Genomic DNA, 19,275 nt, shown 5'->3' on the forward strand with positions numbered 1-19,275 from the left:
GAGAAGCACCTTCAGCGGCAGACTGCTGTCACACAGCGCCTCCTCAGAGAGGCTGAGGTCCTCCTTCGTGCCCCGTGCTATCAGGGGGTACAATGACTCTCTCAAGAAGAGCAGGGGGGAGGAGGCGAGGTCTGCACGCGGTTGAATGGTGGGGAGGAGATGTCAGCCTGTGCTGCAGTGTAGTGGGGCCAAGGTGTTGTGTGTTGTGTTTTGATATTAAATAGTGACGCCTTATATTTTTGACCATTGTGCGATAGATATTAGATAGATATTAGATGTTGTGATTCTCTGGGGTTGCTTTTCTTCAGCAGGGACTGGGAAGATCGTTTGATGTGATGGGAAGATGGATGGAGCCAAAAGCAGGGTGATTCTGGCAGAACATCTGTTGGAGTCTGCAAAAGACCTGAGGATGGGGCGGAGGTTCACCTTCCAGCAAGACAACGATCCTAAACATAAAGCCAAATCTGCAATGGAATGGTTTAAAAAAACTAACCATATAAAGGTGTTAGAATGGCCAAGCCAAAGTCCGGACCTTAATCCAATAGATTTTTTTTATTTTTGCAAAAACACTTTAATCACATTCAAACATTTAGCAATTTTACATTACATGAAGCACTAAAGTGCTTCAGAAGAAGATTTTTTGCAAAAAAAACTTCAATCACATTTAGAACATTTAGAAAATTTAGAACATTTTACAATATTTCATTAGATGAAACTTCAAAACCACTAAACACTCAAAAACACTAAACACCAATAAACAAAGGGAAATACAATTTAAAAATTAGTACATTATAACAGGAAGTTTGCAAAAGTGAGGTGGTCATCAACTAAAGTGCATAGGACATTTTTGTGACACCAGATGTTCCTAAAGTTATTCAGGTCTTTTGTCAATTTATAGAAACCAAATTCTAGTTTTAAGCGACATCTGATGTTACAGCAAAAAAACAGTAGCTGCTTCTTGAACAGTATTGCTTTCAATTGTCCTCTTCCTGGTCACTTAAATTGCAAGTTTTGCCTCTCAATCCAATAGAGCATCTGTGGAAAGATCTGAAAATTGTTGTGCACAACTGATCTCCATCAAACCTTAAGGAACTGGAGCTGTTTTGTAAGGAGGAATGGGCAAATATTTCCATCTCAAGATGTGCAAAACTTATGGAGACATACCCAAAAAGTCTTGTGGCAATGATCGCAGCAAAAGGAGGTCGTACAAAGTATTAACGCAAAGGGGACCAATACTTTTGCATGTCCTACGTTTCATTTTTTTTATTTGTGAACACAATATAAAATATTGAATAAATTTGGTTCCACTTCACCATTGTTTCTCACATGTTGTTGATTCTTAAAAAAATATTTTCAATTTGATATTTTTAAGTTTGAAGCCTGAAATCTGGCAAAATGTCAAAAAGTTCTTGGGGGGGCTAATACTTTTGCAAGGCACTGTATGTTGGTGACAGTGCCATGTCTCTACCACATTAAACCCTTAAAAAAAAACATTAATGCATCACAACAAGACTGACTTGATGTATTTATAAAGCATTAAAATTAGGCTGCGACACAGTTATGTCTCAGATCAAATACAGTGTATAAAGGTTAATTCAGTGTGTCCCTTAAGTCAAATATTAACTTGTGTGCTAACCTGAAAAGACCAAAGTTGCTGCTAAACTCGTGTCTATGATTTACGTATCCCATTATGGGGAGGCCGACTTGACTTGACCCGACTTGCCTTGAAGCTCTCACGTACAGGTGGGTGTATAGCACAATAAATCTGCTACCGCGTCATCACTCTGAACCAATCAGAGGCAGAGGAGCGTGGGGCATAGCAGCAGCACAGCGGAATGAATACATTTATAGTTTCACGTCACAGGCAAGTTTGCAGAAGTCATTATTAAGAGTTTATTGACAGTGAGACATTTTGCGTGTAATAACAGTCCACAATGAGGTTCGAGAGCATTCTGACAGGAATTAATGGATTTGGGAGATTTCAGAAGATGATCCTCGCAATGTGCTTCATTGGCCGCTTCTCCATTCCCTGTCACTTCATGCTCAACAACTTCATTGCGGACGTTCCTTCTCACCACTGTGACTTCAGCTCTTTGGATGATGGAGGTGTTTTTAGGAATTTATCCATGGAGGAGAAGCTTGTTGTTAGTATTCCTGTCCAGGAGGATGGGACTCCGAGCTCCTGTCGAATGTTTGCAGAACCTCAGTATCACCTGCTGCAGAACTCCTCCAACTCTCCTGACGCACGGACGGTGCCATGTCAGACTGGATGGGTGTACGACAACACCACCCTCAGGTCTACTGTGACGTCACAGGTGACTGACATTTATTTAAAATTATAAAACAAACTAAAATGTTAATTTTCTCCATCATAAACGTGCTTTTTTAAATGCTTGATCATTCACACACAGTAAACATGACATTTGTGATGTCATAATTTAGTTATGTGTTTTAATACATTTTATCAGCCTGGCATGTTTTATCCCTTTATGGTTTTAAACAAGTGGGACTTAGTGTGTGAAAGAAGTGGGAAAAATAAAGCAACTGCCACCATCTTCTTTATCGGAGCGATGATTGGAGCCATTACTTTTGGAAGTTTGAGTGACAGGTGGGCCAGTTTGCCGATTGATTATTCATACTCTACCTCTGACTGTGATTACCAAAAGATCACTAAAATATAACTTGAACCCCTCATAGGTTTGGCCGAAGGAGCATGATCCTGGTGTCGTACACGTCTGCAATGCTTTTTGGTTTTGCCAGTGCTCTCTCTACTTCCTATGTGATGTTTATGGTGCTGAGATTCTTCACTGGGTTTTCTATAACTGGCATCACCATCATTGCAGCAGTCCTCAGTAATTATTAACTTTGATATAGATTGCAAACAGTATTCACCCGAGAAGGCACAGCATATAGGCCTACAAAGAATAAAATGTCAAGTTTCCTTAGAACTGTGATTTTTGTAAAGTGAAGACGTGTTTCTTGTTTGCAGCTGTGGAGTGGGTGGACATTGAACACAGGAAACTGGTGGGAGTGATCGACGGTTTTGCCTGGACATTTGCGAGTGCAGTATTTGCAGGAATTGCTTACCTGGTGACCGACTGGCGGTGGCTGACTGTCAGTGTCACCTCACCTCTGATCCTGGTCATCATCACCTGGTGGTAAGGCTGAAAAGCAGGTATTTTAGTTCAGTTGACCCCCCACACACACACACAGAGAGACAGTAAATGTCCTAATTTGAGTTGCTGCTTAGCGTTCAAATAATTTAATTGAAACAGTGATTTTTTTAAAATAGATTTTAGATTTAACCACACAAATTTTAAATACTGCAAGCCTTTCTACTAATAATATCTTACCACTCAAGAGTTTTAAAAATTAAAGAGCACAAAATATTAAAATATTTCATTAAATCGTACAAAAAAATACAGAAAAGTCAACCTTCTGAAAATTAGGTTTAGTTGATGCTGTGACTCCAGCCTAGTAAGTTCACTCCTTGTGAAGCTTCCTCAAGTTCTTGAACTAGCTCTGACTGACAATCTCTTGAGGCTGCAGTCATTCTTGACACTTGGACACCTTTTCCATCCATGATTTTCCCTTCCAGTCAGCTCTCCGGTGAATGTTTTTGATATAGCGCTGTGTGAACAGCCAGTCCTTACAGCAATGATCTTCTGTTGCTTACACTCCTAGTGGAGGGTCAGTAAGTTCCTTCTGGACAACTAGTCTTCCTAATTATTTCTGTTGTATGTACTGAACTGAGTCATAGATTTATACTTTATAAATAGTGATTTAGTCATACTTGACATGAAATATTGTAATATGAAAGATGCTTAACATTTACCTTAGATACAAAGAGTCTAGTATTTACAGTTTAAAAAAAATATTTATCCATGATGTAATTTTTTTAGATATACAATCTACAATTGTCACATGTTCATCTCTTGCTAGACGTCCAGGGTGTACCCTGCCTCTCACCTGACCTCGAGGCTCCAGGGTTACCCACAACCTGCAAAGCCAAAAAGCGGCTGAAGTCAAGACATTTACGGTCTTCTTTTTTTTAAGAAAATGGATGGATGGATGGATGGATGGCTGGCTGACTGGATGGATGGATGGATGGATGGATGGATGGATGGATGGATGGATGGATAATAAAGTCAAGAGCAGCATAAACTCTTGGACATTTAGCTGGATGAGGATGTGAATGACAAATTTATTTTACCTCTGACTGAACATTTTGTTGAAGTCCTGATGAAACCAGATCTTGGGGGAGTATTGTTACTTGAAATCTCTGTCTTTAAATTCTGGACCATTAACACAGTATAAAAATGTCTTTGTCGTCAACATTAGGTGGCTGCCAGAGTCAGCAAGGTGGCTCATAGCCAAGGGAAAGTACGAGCAAGCTCATATGTACTTGAAGAGATGCGCCAAGATGAACCAAGCAGAGAATTTCATTGACACAATTAAAACAGAGGTTAATTTTCAAGATGTTTCATAATTTAATAGAACAAACAGAAGTCCGTGAGTTTGAAATCTTCCAGATTAACCTTTTCTGTTACACTGTTATAATTACTAATCCTGTTCATTTCTAATACTGCTCTGAATTTTGAAGACTTTATCAACCATTGTTGTGACTGAGAAAAAAGATCGGACCTATTCCTTGTTTGATCTGATAAGAACACCCAAAATGAGGAGACTGGCCCTCTGCTCTGGTTTACTATGGTCTGTATTCACTGAATAGTAATTTTGAATAGTAACTGAATAGTAACTTTTAGGTTTTAGATTGAATATATGTATATATGTAATATTGTGGACAGTGAGTTTTATGTTTTATAAATACAGAAGAACAGTTCTGACTGAGCATACAATCAACTTTGTCTTCCCCCAGGATTTGTATGGCAAATGCATATTTTGGCATCATCTTCAACATCAAAGGCTTCTGGTTAGACATGTATTTCACCCAGTTTGCTTATTCTTTGATCGAGATCCCAGCAAAAATAGCACTTTACTTCTTACTGGATAAGATAGGTAGACGATCCACAGTGGTGGGAATTCAGCTGATGGTCGCGATCTGTCTTGGAATCAACGTTTTACTCCCTAAAGGTACACATTCACATGAGGAAGATTCTCAAAGATTTAGGCTGGTGTGAAGAAATATTATAAAGTAATAATGCTTTCAACATTCAAAAATTCTATTGTTTATTTTTATCAATTCATAATACACAAAGTAAGTATTGTGTGTGTATTGGTGTGGCCACCTATTGTCTTCAATACAACAGTTCTTCCAGAAACACTTGCACACAGTTTTGAAGGAAGTCATCAGGTCGGTGTTTCTGTCAGGTTCAAGCAACCTAAAACATTTAAAACACAGACACAAAAAGGAGAAGACAACAGTTATATTTTTTTACTCGCGAGGAGAACGGACAGAGATATGCTCGGTTACAGATGTCTACCCGCTCTCAACATGTCTCTGCCGAATCCTCTTTTTTATTCTCTTGGGACGTTCCCTGTTTACATTCTTTTCTAAGGGATGGTGGACAGAAAACAACAGTAAAACAACACCTGTAGCAAGATGCCATAAAAGAGTAATACATTCTTCTGTTTACGGCATTCTCTCAACAACCAGGCACATTCCTGATTAGCAGTTCAGAGGTCACGCCCTGCTCAAGGGACCTCTGCTATCACTCTGGTGATCCCCTTGCTGATGTTGGCCCCTTAAAAAATAACTCAATACATAGCAAGACACTAACACACAGATATAAACATTTATATGGCCACGCTATGTACTACAAAGAATAAAAGAATATAAAAGAGTAAATGTGAGATAACTTATATACATTATTCTAACATTTTCCAAACATTTTGGAGGATGAACCACACATCAGTTGTGGGATGTGTAGATGTAGACAGACCTACTGTCTCTTTGTTTGATCCAGGAGAGACTGGATGTGATGTTGACATCAGGGCTCCATGGGGGCAATATCACCACTTTCGGAATTCCCTGTTCTTCTTTATGCTGAAGATAGTTCCTAATGATCTGGGCTGTATGTTTGGGGTCACCTTCCTACTACAGAATGAAGGTGAAGCCAGATGCATCCCTGATACTAGGGGCTGATGGAGAAGTGTCTACCTGTATGTCTGTGTAGGTTCTCCGTCGTCCATGTCGAAGTAAATCAAGAAGAGCAGAAAAGAATCAGCTTTGGGTTTGTTTGTTTTTTAGCCCTTCAATATTTATCTGCCTGCATTTCTCAATGTTGAGAAATCAAATTGACACCTTAAACTTATCAAAATATCCAAATCCATTTGAAGAAATTCAGCCCAACATTGGCAAGGAAACTCCACTGTTTCACTGTTCTTTGAAAACAATTCCTGGCCAGACTTCACCAGACAGTAGATGAGTGTACCTGGGTCACACTGGTTTCTGGTAGTTCTGAGCTGATGGTATTACTGGACATCTTCTGATTTCAAATAGACGTAAGAATAGTTTGCGTTTCATCCGCTGCTTGAATGATCCTCCACAATGACCAGTTCTTTGTGCTCGGACAGCACATCTTATATGCCACTTAGGTTTGAAATGTTTCCCCGCTTATGTTTCGCTGAGTTCAGTCTTGGTATATTTATTAAATATACTCCTGAGTGTAACCCTTGAAAATCTGACTCCAATTCAGTCAATGCTATTGTGAAGACTGATCACACTATTTAAGTTTTGTACTGTACCATATACATAAGATTTTGATTTAAAATCACAACAGTATTCAATAGACTACATTATTTGTATTAATTACAACAAAAAATATTCTAATGCCAGTAATGAAATCAACAACTGGAACACTGTGGATTCTTCTGTCCTGTTTCCAGAGTTGTCTCTGGTCAGAACAGTGGTAGCCGTTATTGGAAAAGGCTTTTCTTCAGGAGGCTTTACAGCTCTTGCACTCTACAGTTCAGAGATCTATCCCACAGTAGTAAGGTAAGTTGTCATGCTTTACTATAAATATAAAAGTGCACAATTTCTTTCGACCTAACATTACTAATCATGCACAGCAATGACGTTTTTTCCTCTGCAGCTAAGAACTACTGTACATGTTGTCTTTATTTAGGCAGATCGGTCTGGGCTACAACTCCTGCTTGGGTCGAGCTGGAATGGCTGTGGCTCCTTTCGTTCTCTTACTGAACGAGGTGTGGAAGGACCTACCCCAGGTCGTGCTATGCTGTATGGCCATGCTGGCAGCAATACTGACTAGAATGCTGCCAGAAACCTCCAACAACTGTATGCCAGAGACCATAGATGATATAGAGCAGCAGAGATAGTAGTCCCAACATGTCGATACAATTTCCTCGGGGTTTAATAAAGTATCTATCTATCTATCATGGCTGTTTCATGGGTTTATGATGAGTGGTTTACCTAAATGTTTCATTATCTGTACTTTTTTCTATAAGAAAAAGTTTTTAAAAATAGCTATCTTGTACTCATCCATTCTTAATTTTGATCATGCAGTCCTTTGTAAAGGCCTTTTTTTGTCTAAATAGTAATTGTTTTCACTTGACTTGAGTTCATTCATGTAGTTATAACTTCAATTTAAGTGATAGCATGTTAGAGGTATCTGTATTGCGCCCTTTATAAAAATGTATTCACTTTTTAACCTACAATACTTAAGTCTTCAACTATTATCACAGTAATTTATTCGAAGAAAAAACTCCTCTGGAGACAGCACTAATTTTGTAATCGGAGGCTTTACTTAAGGTGTACACAGAAACTAAGTCAAAGCTCCTTTATAAAAGAAACAAAACATCTCATTTTTTAGACTCAGCCATCAACTGGAGGAAAGTCAACCACATCTAAAAGACGCTTCTCATTTTCCTGATGAAAATCTTCGTAGTTCTAATGTTTACCGCTGATGCTTCCTTGGACATGAAAGTTTAATAATTAAAGTTGATGGAAAACAAAAACAGACAAAAAGCAAGCAAAATATAAAAATCAAATGCCAATTTTAAAACATCAAGATACAATGATACAGAAAGACCTAAAACTACTGTATCCTGTGTTTTTCTAGGACACTCCTTGGATGTTGTTCAGTATTGGGAATACTCCTTGCTCTCTAGTTTGGCAACAATTCGTTCCAGTTGTCTTTTAGCTTCACATTGTGGGAAGTTACTCATTTCGTAGTACTGAGGGGCAATCTTGACCAGCCTGTAACACAAGAAAGAAGACCAGGGAAAAATTCCATCAGGAGGTCATGTATAAAGCTCAGTTATTCATCTTCAGACTTACTGTACACATACCATTCTGGTTTGATGTCTGTACATGTCCGGATGTAGTTTTTGGTGGTGAGGACAAATTCATTATACAGCACCCACTCTGGCTTGTGATCAAGGACTGTAGAGGGGTGCAGCTGGACCACTTGGTTGTCTTTGACTGTGAGGTAATGACCCGTGCGCTCCAAATGAGCCACCTGAGGAATAAATAGATTGATGAAAATAGAAGTCAGTAAGACACAAAGGGATGTTCAGTTGGTGCACATGGATATATTCTACAAAGCAATCAAGAGTTTTGTCACCTGCATGAAGAATCACTTTAAGCTGTATCTCACTCTGACCACTATTTTCAACAAAAAGGGCCTTACCATGTCTACCAAGTTGAATGTATACAAAGCTAGCTTCACTACTCTACAGTATGGCTCTGAAACATTGCCAACTCTAGTCCAGCCATCAAAGATTGCTTCAGCAAATAATGACTGGGAAGTGATGATAGCATGTTACCAATGCAGGGATCCTAAAATGTGTGAGCATTTATATATATATCTGTAAAAACATGAGAGGTCTTTTCACCTGCATGAAGAAGCCTGTGCAGAGTGCTCGACGGATGTTGATATAGTAATCTCTGCTGGTAAACTCTGTGCTACGGCGTGGCAGATTGAATCGGTCCATGATCCTGGAAAGCTGTTGCCTCACGTTGTCAGCAGACATCAGAGAGCGGTAGTTGACGAAATTGTCATAGCACCACTGGTTCGACTCATGGTCTGGAAAGGGTTTAACAAGAAAAAATTCCCAACTGATATTTAGTCAAACGGGTTTAAAGCTGCAGATATATATGCTAACAGTAACAATGGATCAAACTGTTAACCTAAATAACAATCTCTTAGGACATGTCCCTTTGGGAAACATGCAAGAGTATTTTCAAATAGGGATTTGGTTTTTATGATCAATAACCTTAATAAAAATTTTAGCTGTTGATGTTTTCAATGGTCATCACCAATGACCTAAAGCAAAGGCAGAATATCAATGGGGAACACCTTTGATCGTCTATGATGCTCAAGATAATGTGTACTTAGGGACATCATTCTACAGCTGAAACATGTGGACAAAAAAAGTTTTGGTGCAGAACAAAAGCCCCTTCAATGGATCAACTTCTGATTGATTCTAAAATAGAATGTGAACTTATGCTGCACAAAGTTTTAAGCACTGATTTCAGGCACTTTAGGGTTTTTCCACACTTGTCTGGTCAAAAGAGGAAAACTTTAGTTTAATACACAAACATTAAACCACTGTTTAACATCACAACTATCTGATACTGAAGTCATGATCCCCATTTTCTTTGGTATGATGTTAATATTTAAACCTCCAATGCACATATTGTATGTGAATGGATTACTGTGAAGTAGGAGGCATCCATTGTTCATACATATTTGGAAATCCATGGAATGTAGGTAACTGAGCTTCTTTCACATAAAAAAGGCAAACTCAAATTGTCGTTTGTACACTGGTGTCTTGATGGGGGTTTAAGATGGATGCTTACTTTGTTTGAAGGCGTGATAGACATTGAGCAGCGTCAAGTGGTCTCCGTCGATGTGAGCAAACCTCATCTTGGACTCGTCTGCCGCCTTCTTAGCCTCCGTGGGGCGGACAAAACACTGTGGGACTAAACAAGGTTGGTATGGGCCCCAACAAAGCCGCCCATAGGGATGAGTCAAACATTCACAGAGAAATGGAGCAAAGACTATGATGCTAGGGCACTTGACACTGCGTTGGGACAGGGCAGGACCACAAGCTTTATCATAGGGGGCTGCAGTCTTTTCTCATGGTCATTCCCAACTGTAATGGCTATTAGCTCGTAGAGAGGGGGTTCAATTAACCACATCTGTAAAACAAGAGTTTTCACACAACTACAGAGTGTTAGGGACAAAAGCAATGTCTTAACTTTCCAAAGTTATGGTATCAACACATAATGGTTAGTCCTTCAAAACACATCCAGGGCTACATACTATATGATAACTACTGCATACGTAACAAATAATGCATCACTCCACTGAGAAGAAATTCTGGTACATGTGATGAATATGGAAACATTCAAGTGGTGCCTGCCCTATCCATTTGCTGCCGTGAACACTGGCAAAAAAAACACTGGAGATCTCACTAACGAAATAAACATACATTAAACATTGTGGCCCAAAATAAAAGATCTTTAATTTTTGGAGTGAAATATCATCCACTCCACTGAAAATGAGAATTTTTTAATTTTATTTTGGTGTTATGGTGAAGGCTAAACGTTTTACTGATAAAACTAAGCGTGACAAACGCTTCTCCAATTGAGTATGTCCTTCATTACCTTAACATCCTCAATAAACAATGAAAGCAGGGATAACAGAACTGTTTGGGGAATAAAAAATATGGAGAAGACTTTAATAACCTAACGTGTATTTCTATTACTTTATCTGTGTTTGTTGCCGAATAGATTGTGCAAAATAGAATATGATACTTTTATTTACATGTATAAGCAAATCCAAAGCTGTTTAAATCAATCCACTGGACTTCAGTTCAGTACTGAAGAAGCCTCTTGAATGAGATGTGAAACATTTGAAAAACTTTCTTAAAAGTCCACTTGACTGATTTAAACAGCTTTGGATAACCATGATCTCGATAACAGAGAACCTACACAGACATCTACATGCAAACTTTTGCATTCTTCATAATTTTAAAAGGGATTTAATATGAGGAACAATTCTAATAATACCGAATGAAAGATACAGCTGCAAAGAATTTACACATTCTTTCCTTCTCTCACAGGTATTGTTCAAAAAGTAAATTCAGAAGGTTTAAGTGACTACTTGTGTGTTTAACCCAAACACTTGGCTCACAGAGGGCAAGGAAGATGTCAGCCCAATTCTGGGCATTACCTGACAGCATAGCAGTAATGGAAAGAATCTCGTTAGAGCAGTTGAACTCGCAACTGGCAATGACCATTTTAGCCAGCTGGGGGTCCAACGGGAACTCTGCCATCATGGAGCCCAGCTCTGTTAGGTCGCCGTCATCGTTAAGAGCTGCCAGGTAATTCAGCAGCTCCAAGGCCCTCATCAGTGTCTCAGGAGCTGATGAGTTGAGAGAGGGAGAGAAAGGACACCACCAATATCAGAGAGCCATGTCAGTAGATTGGTTTATTTGTTTACTAAACACGAGTGGAGAATAACTCACCTGGTGGATCCATGAAATCAAAGTGCACAAGGTCGTCAATGCCGAGCTTTTTCAGCTGCAGCACAACGGATCCTAAGTTGGATCGAAGAATCTCAGGGTATGTGTTATCCTGGAGGAAGACAGTATTAAAATTGATAAACAGGAGAAAAACAATAGTGAATGAACAAACATCATACTGGACAGGCTATGACTAAAATCTCAAAATGTGAAGATGACCAGACTGTAAGTATGGTCTCTTGCCTGCATCTCTGTTTTGTAGGCCTTCTCTGTGTAGAGGCGGAAACACTTCCCCGGACGTGTTCTGCCAGCTCGACCTGCCCTTTGCTGAGCAGAAGCTTTACTGATGGCCGTGACGAGCAAGGACTCAACTCTGATGCGGGGATTGTAAACCTACATGCATATTTGAAAGCATGCATTAGTGAAATACGACCTTGATTCCAAAATGTTTGGACACTGAGAAACACAGATTTAATCAGAATGCAGTCAATTGCAAATAAATACAAATGTTTTGCCTACCTTTTGTTTGGCGAAACCAGGGTCAATGACAAACACCACACCATCAATAGTTAAAGAGGTTTCAGCAATGTTTGTTGAAACTACAACCTAAGAACAAAGGTCAGAAATCCATCAAACACTGCAAAGTTGGTGCAAAAAGCATAAAACTTTTAACACACCCATGCAATAGTGTAATTAATGCATCTGAATTCATACATATGATATTTTATATTTTTACTCAAGTTCAGATTCAAATGTATTCCATCAATGAAAACATACTTTTCTTCCTATTGCACCGTTGGGCTTTTTTGGAGGAGGTGGCTCAAAGATCCTTTGTTGCTGCTGTGGTGGTAACGTAGAATACAATGGAATGATTTTTATGTCTCCAACTTCAGGTCCAAGGTCGTCGACCTCACGCTTGATCCGTTTACATGCCTCATCAATTTCCTTCGGAAGAACAAAGGATTTACTCATTTTGAGGAGAACCCAGAAAATGCAGCTATGAGACATCTAATGGAGCAGTAATACTTCTAATACAAGTCTCACCTCTTGACCAGTGAGAAAGAGAAGGCAGTCTCCCTCATCTTCCTCACACATATGAATCTGGATGACTGTGCGAATCGCTGCCTCAAGGTAGTCTCGCTCTGGTTCAGGAGTGTAGAAAATCTCTACAGGGTGGGTACGTCCAGGGATGGTCAGCAGCGGACAGTTGTCGAAGTATACCTGAAACTTCCCGGCATCTAGCGTGGCACTCATGACAATTACCTGTGAATTAAGAGGACTTGGTTTAGACCAAGAATTCTGGGTTTGTCCCATTAGGGGTCACCAAAGAGAGAGAAGACATTTCATGTGATTTATGATACTAACAATCCTGAAACAATTGAGTTACTCTAGCCCAGGGGTAGGGGACCTATGGCTCTTTTGATGACTGCATCTTGCTTGCAGACAACTCTTGAATGAAAAAAATTGTTTCACTTGACTCCTTTGCGCATGTGCAAACTGGCGACTAGAATGGCAGTTTGCTACGAGGAAGTGAATAGACTCTATTCGCTGGCAAACATACATGTCGTAGTGTCTATTTATTTATCTATGTATCAATCCAGTAGTTGATGTAGATGAGGCAGAGACAATGTTTTAGTGGTGTTGCTGAATTTTGCTGTCGAAAATAGCGGCCGATGTGTGCATGTGCAAAAGGGTCCGCACAACGGCTTATTGTAAAATCAGGATATAAACTTTACTTGTTTTTATCGCGTTCACATCTAGCTAATTTGAGAAACCCTTTTAAGAAGATGCCTAAAAGCAAAAAAGACGAGCAGTATTGTACTTTTTAGCAGGAATAGACAGAGGAATTTGCCTTTGTGGAGAGAGCAGGTTCTGCAGTGTGTCTAATATGTAATGATGAAATTGCGTCTATGAAATAGTCGGACTACAAAGCCATCAGCAAAACCATGCAGCACCAGTTTCTTATTAATGATAAGAAGTACTCATTGATTAGCAACAGCATAACGAACTTATTAAAATGGAGAGATTTGTTGGACTTAACAAAAAGTGTTGGTATGACATAAAATTAACACATTTACTTGTATTTAGTTTTAAAAATATTTTATGGCTCTCACGGAATTACATTGAAAAATATGTGGTGTATATGGCTCCCTCAGCCAAAAAGGTTCCCGACCCCTGCTCTAGCCTGTTGTGTGAAGTTTTTTCTCAGCTAAAATTTCCCCAAAATTAATAGCATCAAAGTTCTGAGGAAGTTGATCTCATCTAGCAGCACGTGAATGCATATACAAGCTGAAATGTCACAAATGTTTTGAGGGCACAAAAATGTATTGTACCTTTACAACAATGTGGGGTGAGTAGATAGAATTTGTATTTCATTGCAACGAACCATGTTTAGACATCGAGAAAAGCCAAACATTACTTTATATATTGAAAGGCAACAATGATGTTAAAAATACCTTCAGATCTGCTCTCTGACGCACCACCTCTTTAAGTACTCCCATCAGGATATCTGTAGCCAGAGTTCGCTCGTGGGCCTCATCCAGAATGATGACCCCGTATCTCTCCAGAAGCGGGTCATTCATAGCTTCTCTTAGTAACATACCATCTGTCATATACCTACAAAGATTGAAGAACCGTTTTTGTATTTTTACATTTACACCCTATAAAGCCTATTTTCTGTGCATTGACAGATCTAAGTCACTTACTTGAGTATAGTTTTGGCAGAGCTGCAGTCCTCAAATCGGATGGAGTAGCCGACCTCCTGTCCAAGCATGACATCCATTTCATCCGCCACCCTTTGAGCAACACTCATTGCCGCCACTCTCCTAGGCTGAGTACAGGCTACTGCCCGCTTAGGACCAGGTAAGCCCCTAACCATGTCCACACACCATTGCGGGATCTGGTGATTAACGTAAAGGTTGGAATTAATTTAACTTAAATAGTGAAACTTGAAATTATATATCCAACAATCAGACAATTAAACAGACAATCCTTCTTCCGCTACAAAGCATTCACTTATTAAAAACGACCTAAGAGACTGGCTGATTTATTATATGCCATACCTGTGTTGTCTTCCCAGAACCAGTCTCTCCAACAAGAACAAAGCTCTGGTGACGTGTGATGATATCGCTGAAGTTTTCCTTGTACTCCCACACCGGAAGCTGCAACCTTTTCTTTAGGATCTCATAGAAACGAGGTGTATGCGGCAAGTTGGTGAATGGATTAATCTGCTGGTGCATGGCCATCTGCTTAGGAGTGGGCAAGCATGGTACAGCTAGTGTGCTGTTAGAAGGGACATTAGAAAGCTTTGAGTCTCTTTCCCGGTCTCGGTCTCTGTCCCTGTCCCGATCCCGATCCCTTTCTCGATCCCTCTCCCTGGAACGGTCCTCACGATCTCTGTCTCTGTCACGATCCCGGTCTCTCCTGTCAACACCAGAGAAGGACATCAAAATAACCATTTATGATGCAAGAAAAATCATTATAACAGATATTTTATGATTTATGTTATAGAAGCACAACAAATAACTCATAATGGTTGCATGACAGTTGAGTTGTATAAATGAGGGTTAAATTACATTACATAGTAAAAAATCTTTTATAAATTAGATTAAAAAGCATGGAAAAGGGCCAAACAACAAATAGAAACTCAGCAATGCATTGTCACAAATTTGACAAGCCAGCTCTGTTAATTATGGCAAGTTTGATAATACAGTACGTTATTTAAACTGATTTCACACTATTATGCACACTGCAGCTGATATAATGGATAATTGCCAAATTCCACTTACTATCTTACCTCATTTTCATTACATACTGTATACGTAATTTAAACAATATTTCAAAGGCCGTCACTAAAGGTAGCACTAGCTCAAACCACAAGGACGTGGCTTGGGGACAGATGGTGCCAGTGCTGAGGTGCCCATGAGCAAAGCAACCAAGCCCACTAGCTGCTGCTCGGTTTCATAGCTGCCCGTCACTCGTCTGTCTATCCATTTATTCTCTCGTCTGAAGGCCCTTCGTGTGTGTGTGTGTGTGTGTGTGTGTGTGTGTGTGTGTGTGTGTGTGTGTGTGTGTGTGTGTGTGTGTGTGTGTGTGTGTGTGTGTGTGTGTGTGTGTGTGTGAAGGAAAAAAAAAAATTCCTGTTTGGGGACTGATATTAAATTTAAAAAAATTTGGATTAAACATACTTTGATAATCCATGGCAATTAATAAACCCAGGATTATGACTGGAATTTTCTTACACATTTTTATAGCTCACAAATCTTGGCGATAAATTTCTCTTATAAAAATTATGTAATGTGCCATTACGTTAGCTAATGAATAACATATGTAGACACCTAATTATTCGGACAACAAAAAATACAAAATAATCTAAATATGAACATTAAACTCAAAGTAAGAAGAAAAACAGACAAAAAACACAATCAAATACATTTGTGTCAAACAAGTGCAGTAGTACACGGAAAGAATGTTTCACCAAAGTCATAACCAGTTAGCTAAAACACATTCCATGCATCGAGATTAACCTTAAAGCAGCAACAGGGGTTTAATATAAAAGTGTCAAAAGAAAGATACGTTTAGGAGGCATGCTAGCACAGTTAAAACAATGTTTGGGCATACTTGTAACATGCAGCTAATTTCTGGCAACAGATTGAAGGAGAAAGTAAAACACGGTATCTTTAAATATTACTAGTATTAGTCATCTAAGACAACTTAAGTTAGCAACCAAAGGTTGTTAGCATCTCGTCACGTCAATGTAGCCACACACGTGCATCGATGATGAATTAACGTAGCTGGGTGCTCAGCTTGTTGGCAACAATTATCCCCAGTAGTGCTTATGTGGCTAAACGTCACACATTTAGCATCGGGTACCAGGGGGACATAAGAGTGCTATTGAAAAATAGTGACTAAAACCAGAGTTACCTCAACAACTTTGGTTGTATTGCCTCAGTTATTCTATATTCATGGTGGCTATTAGCGAAATGACCTAGCATCACTTAACACTTAGCTAGCGCCTAACTGGTTCAAACAGGTACTTTCATTTGAAGCACTGCTTACCCTTCAGACCGCTTCTTACTGCTGGTGTAGTCATCACCCAAGTCCAAACGATGTCTTTTAGACATCTTTAGGGAAAAAAGCAGCTTATATTTTATGTAATAGCGCGAACACAATTCTACCGGGCAATATGGTAACGCTTGGATTCCAGGTTCCGGTACTCGTGTTTGCCTGCTGTGAAGAACAATGTGTGGATATTACCTTACCGCCCCCTACCGGCCAGGAGGTTGCTCTTGTATTTACGTCACCATCAGGTCGTGGTCGACCACGCAGCCTGGAAAACGGCCATGACCTGCACCATAACATGTATGTTTGATAGAAGTTTTGTAATAATTAACTGATGATTTGCATATTATTATGAACCACAATATCAACACAAGTACTACACTATCCGTAATCTCCAATTATGACTTGAAAGGTATTTCATCAAACTCTAGTATTAAGTTCTGATGTTTAGCAAAATAATATTAAAAGTAAACACTGCTTGATAACATCAGCTGGGTGGCCAATCAGACCGGACTGATTGGTTGATTCAAGTCAGGTGCTGAATTTAAATACCGTACCTACTTAAAGAGTGCGCTTTGTGTGTGTCCCTTACAACAGCAGGCGACGAGATCAGACGCGACCATTGGTGCGACATTTACACGACAACTGGTTCACCAGCATTTACTAGGTTCACTGTGAGCTGTTTCATCGAGGGGGGGAAACGTTCATGACGAAAATGCTTCCCCACGGGTAAGAGCTAATTTCTCGTTTCTGTGCTCTTTGACTTTATTTGCGGTGTAAAGTCCGACGGTATTGTTTGTTTAATGACACAACAGCTGTCTGGATAACGCTCCTGATCCATATTCAGACCTCATACGTTATAATTGAAGATGATTTGTATTCACAAATATTGGGACGGACGACGTTTGATTGGGAACAATGCACATTCAGTCTTATAATTGGATAATTATGTATTGAAAAATGACATTCACTTCGGTGCTGTGGGCAATTCTTTCAGTAGTTATGTAATGTTTTTTCTTGAAAACAAATTATTCTAATTTAAAAATGTACAAAATTATTTCCTATTTTCAGATCAATGAATATCTTGGGAGCAGTGTTTATTATTCTGGCAAGCTGTCTACAATGTGTTTCTGCTGACTGCGACCCTGAACCTCCACCAGAGGTCTTGCCAGACAATGGTGCTCTGTATGCAGCCTGTAAAATGAGACCCAGTTCTAAACTGGATGAGGATCTGCCCCAAGTGTATGGTCAGGTGCTGTTTAAGGAAGATTATCCCAAAGGAAAGCTCAAAGTCCTCCTTCAGATCAATGGTTTCCCCACAGACCATGATCCTGGGCTGAAAGCGGTCCACATTCATCAATACGGAGACCTGAGCCATGGGTGTGGTTCAACTGGAGGCCACTACAATCCACTTGGAGTAGTTCACCCCAACCACCCTGGAGACTTTGGAAACTTTGCGGTTCACAAAGGAGAAATCATCGCTATGATACAATCTAATGCAACGCTGTTTGGAAGATTGTCTGTTATTGGAAGAGCGGTGGTGATCCATGAAAAACAAGATGACATGGGAAAAGGTGGGGACGCTGGAAGCCTGCTGAATGGGAATGCTGGGAGAAGACTGAGCTGCTGCGTCATTGGAATTTCTTCCTCAAGCCTCTGGGACACTAGCCTTAATTAGTATTATAGCAGCGATCTGTTAAGCTGTTGTATTTACTGACTTTGTACGCCTTGTCCTATATGAAAACGGTCAAATAAATAAATGTTACATAAATTGTGCTGCGCCTCTTCAATGGTAGCTGAAGCTTGCTGTGGTAGTCTGTGCCAATTGTCAACAGGTTTAATAAATTCACATAATCAGATACTGGTTAAAGGGCATTTCACTGGTCGTTGCAGCATTTTGAGGAACTCTTCAATGTCAGTTGCTTGGCTTTTTTACTCATTTGATACGATGTATTTGTCAGGGGTAAGCAGGCTAGAACGTTCTGGTCATCATTCCCAGACAATGTTTCTTCCAGCAACGACAAAGATGTAATTTCAGGAAGTGATAAGGGTCATTGGCATCATTTAATTTGTTTCGTTCTAGCCAATCTTTGGTAAGACCTGATGCCATTGAGTCTCAACATCAAAGAAACACTAATCTCAACTATGCCTGGGAGGATCTTTTCACTGAAATAATTCCTCCCCCAACAGGGTCATCCTGCCAATCTTGTTTTAGCAGTTGGTTTCTGCTCTCTGATCAAAACACTCTGACATTTGATATTTACGATTTATAACCCAGACCTTGAGTGGACGGGGAACATGACATTCACATATTAGAATATGCAGAACCATTTTGATAAAATGGTGCAGAACCATTTTGATAAAATGGTTCTGCATTTGGTCCTGCAAATGGTTCTGCATATTCTAATATGCAGAACCATTTGATAAAATTCCATCTAGTTAATGTAGGGTGCACCAGGAAGGAGCTGACCGCCACTCGACCTCCCATTTCATGCCCATTTCAGGCCTCGTGTGCGTGCGCGCTACATGCGCCGTAAACACGAATGTATGCATGCGTTTGAAGAATTACTAACTACATTGTGCTCTTCATTTTCCTTCGGGGATCAGGCTAGTATACAATTATTTTTTTTTAATTGCATCAGCTGAACAGTGAGTGAGCCTTTAAGGCATAGTGATAAACTACATAAAATGATTACAGGCTTGAGCAAACATCACTTATTTAACTAGGTTGCTTATAAAGTTTTTTTCTGGTTGAGTAAA

General features: G+C 39.6%; 3 protein-coding genes across 4 annotated transcripts; 2 read left to right on the top strand and 1 right to left on the bottom strand.

Annotated features, from left to right (window-relative positions):
• Positions 1–1,836: 1,836 nt before the first annotated feature.
• On the top strand, positions 1,837–7,392 carry LOC137600398 (solute carrier family 22 member 7-like). Its single transcript, XM_068322007.1, has 9 exons — positions 1,837–2,315; positions 2,505–2,608; positions 2,698–2,852; positions 2,990–3,158; positions 4,342–4,465; positions 4,604–4,713; positions 4,880–5,094; positions 6,850–6,958; positions 7,089–7,392. The coding sequence occupies exons 1-9, from the start codon at positions 1,935–1,937 to the stop codon at positions 7,297–7,299; spliced, it is 1,578 nt and encodes a 525-aa protein (XP_068178108.1). The 5' UTR covers positions 1,837–1,934; the 3' UTR covers positions 7,300–7,392.
• Positions 7,393–7,694: 302 nt separating this feature from the next.
• LOC137600095 (ATP-dependent RNA helicase DHX15) lies at positions 7,695–16,684 on the bottom strand. Its single transcript, XM_068321482.1, has 14 exons — positions 16,513–16,684; positions 14,517–14,877; positions 14,160–14,353; positions 13,911–14,070; positions 12,499–12,717; positions 12,232–12,399; positions 11,974–12,060; positions 11,698–11,847; positions 11,458–11,566; positions 11,163–11,354; positions 9,785–9,907; positions 8,818–9,008; positions 8,272–8,441; positions 7,695–8,179 (listed from the first exon to the last, which is right to left on the bottom strand). Exons 1-14 carry the CDS (start codon positions 16,575–16,577, stop codon positions 8,062–8,064), a joined length of 2,307 nt encoding a protein of 768 aa, XP_068177583.1. The 5' UTR covers positions 16,578–16,684; the 3' UTR covers positions 7,695–8,061.
• A 112-nt stretch (positions 16,685–16,796) lies between these two features.
• Positions 16,797–18,275, top strand: LOC137600096 (extracellular superoxide dismutase [Cu-Zn]-like). 2 transcript variants are annotated; one of them, XM_068321484.1, is made up of 3 exons: positions 16,797–16,815; positions 17,113–17,244; positions 17,587–18,275. In XM_068321484.1, the coding sequence occupies exons 2-3, from the start codon at positions 17,222–17,224 to the stop codon at positions 18,191–18,193; spliced, it is 630 nt and encodes a 209-aa protein (XP_068177585.1). In that variant the 5' UTR covers positions 16,797–16,815; positions 17,113–17,221; the 3' UTR covers positions 18,194–18,275. The 2 variants fall into 2 exon arrangements, with proteins under 2 accessions (XP_068177585.1, XP_068177584.1); XM_068321483.1 differs by lacking the exon at positions 16,797–16,815 and having other exon boundaries at positions 17,089–17,244.
• The last annotated feature ends 1,000 nt before the right edge of the window (positions 18,276–19,275 follow it).

The sequence above is a fragment of the Antennarius striatus genome, chromosome 8 (genome assembly GCF_040054535.1).
Source record: "Antennarius striatus isolate MH-2024 chromosome 8, ASM4005453v1, whole genome shotgun sequence".
NCBI classification, from domain to species: domain Eukaryota; kingdom Metazoa; phylum Chordata; class Actinopteri; order Lophiiformes; family Antennariidae; genus Antennarius; species Antennarius striatus.

Bases quoted from the DNA above. Each gene is read 5' to 3' on its own strand.
- LOC137600398 (XM_068322007.1), top strand. From the start codon at position 1,935: ATGAGGTTCGAGAGCATTCTGACAGGAATTAATGGATTTGGGAGATTT. The intron at 2,609-2,697 runs GTGGGCCAGTTT...AACCCCTCATAG, and splicing joins TTTGGAAGTTTGAGTGACAG to GTTTGGCCGAAGGAGCATGA. The intron at 6,959-7,088 runs GTAAGTTGTCAT...GTCTTTATTTAG, and splicing joins ATCTATCCCACAGTAGTAAG to GCAGATCGGTCTGGGCTACA.
- LOC137600095 (XM_068321482.1), bottom strand. From the start codon at position 16,577: ATGTCTAAAAGACATCGTTTGGACTTGGGTGATGACTACACCAGCAGT. The intron at 11,355-11,457 runs GTGAGTTATTCT...TCAACTCATCAG, and splicing joins TGATTTCATGGATCCACCAG to CTCCTGAGACACTGATGAGG. The intron at 9,009-9,784 runs GTAAGCATCCAT...AACCCTTTCCAG, and splicing joins CTATCACGCCTTCAAACAAA to ACCATGAGTCGAACCAGTGG.
- LOC137600096 (XM_068321484.1), top strand. From the start codon at position 17,222: ATGACGAAAATGCTTCCCCACGG. The intron at 17,245-17,586 runs GTAAGAGCTAAT...TCCTATTTTCAG, and splicing joins ACGAAAATGCTTCCCCACGG to ATCAATGAATATCTTGGGAG.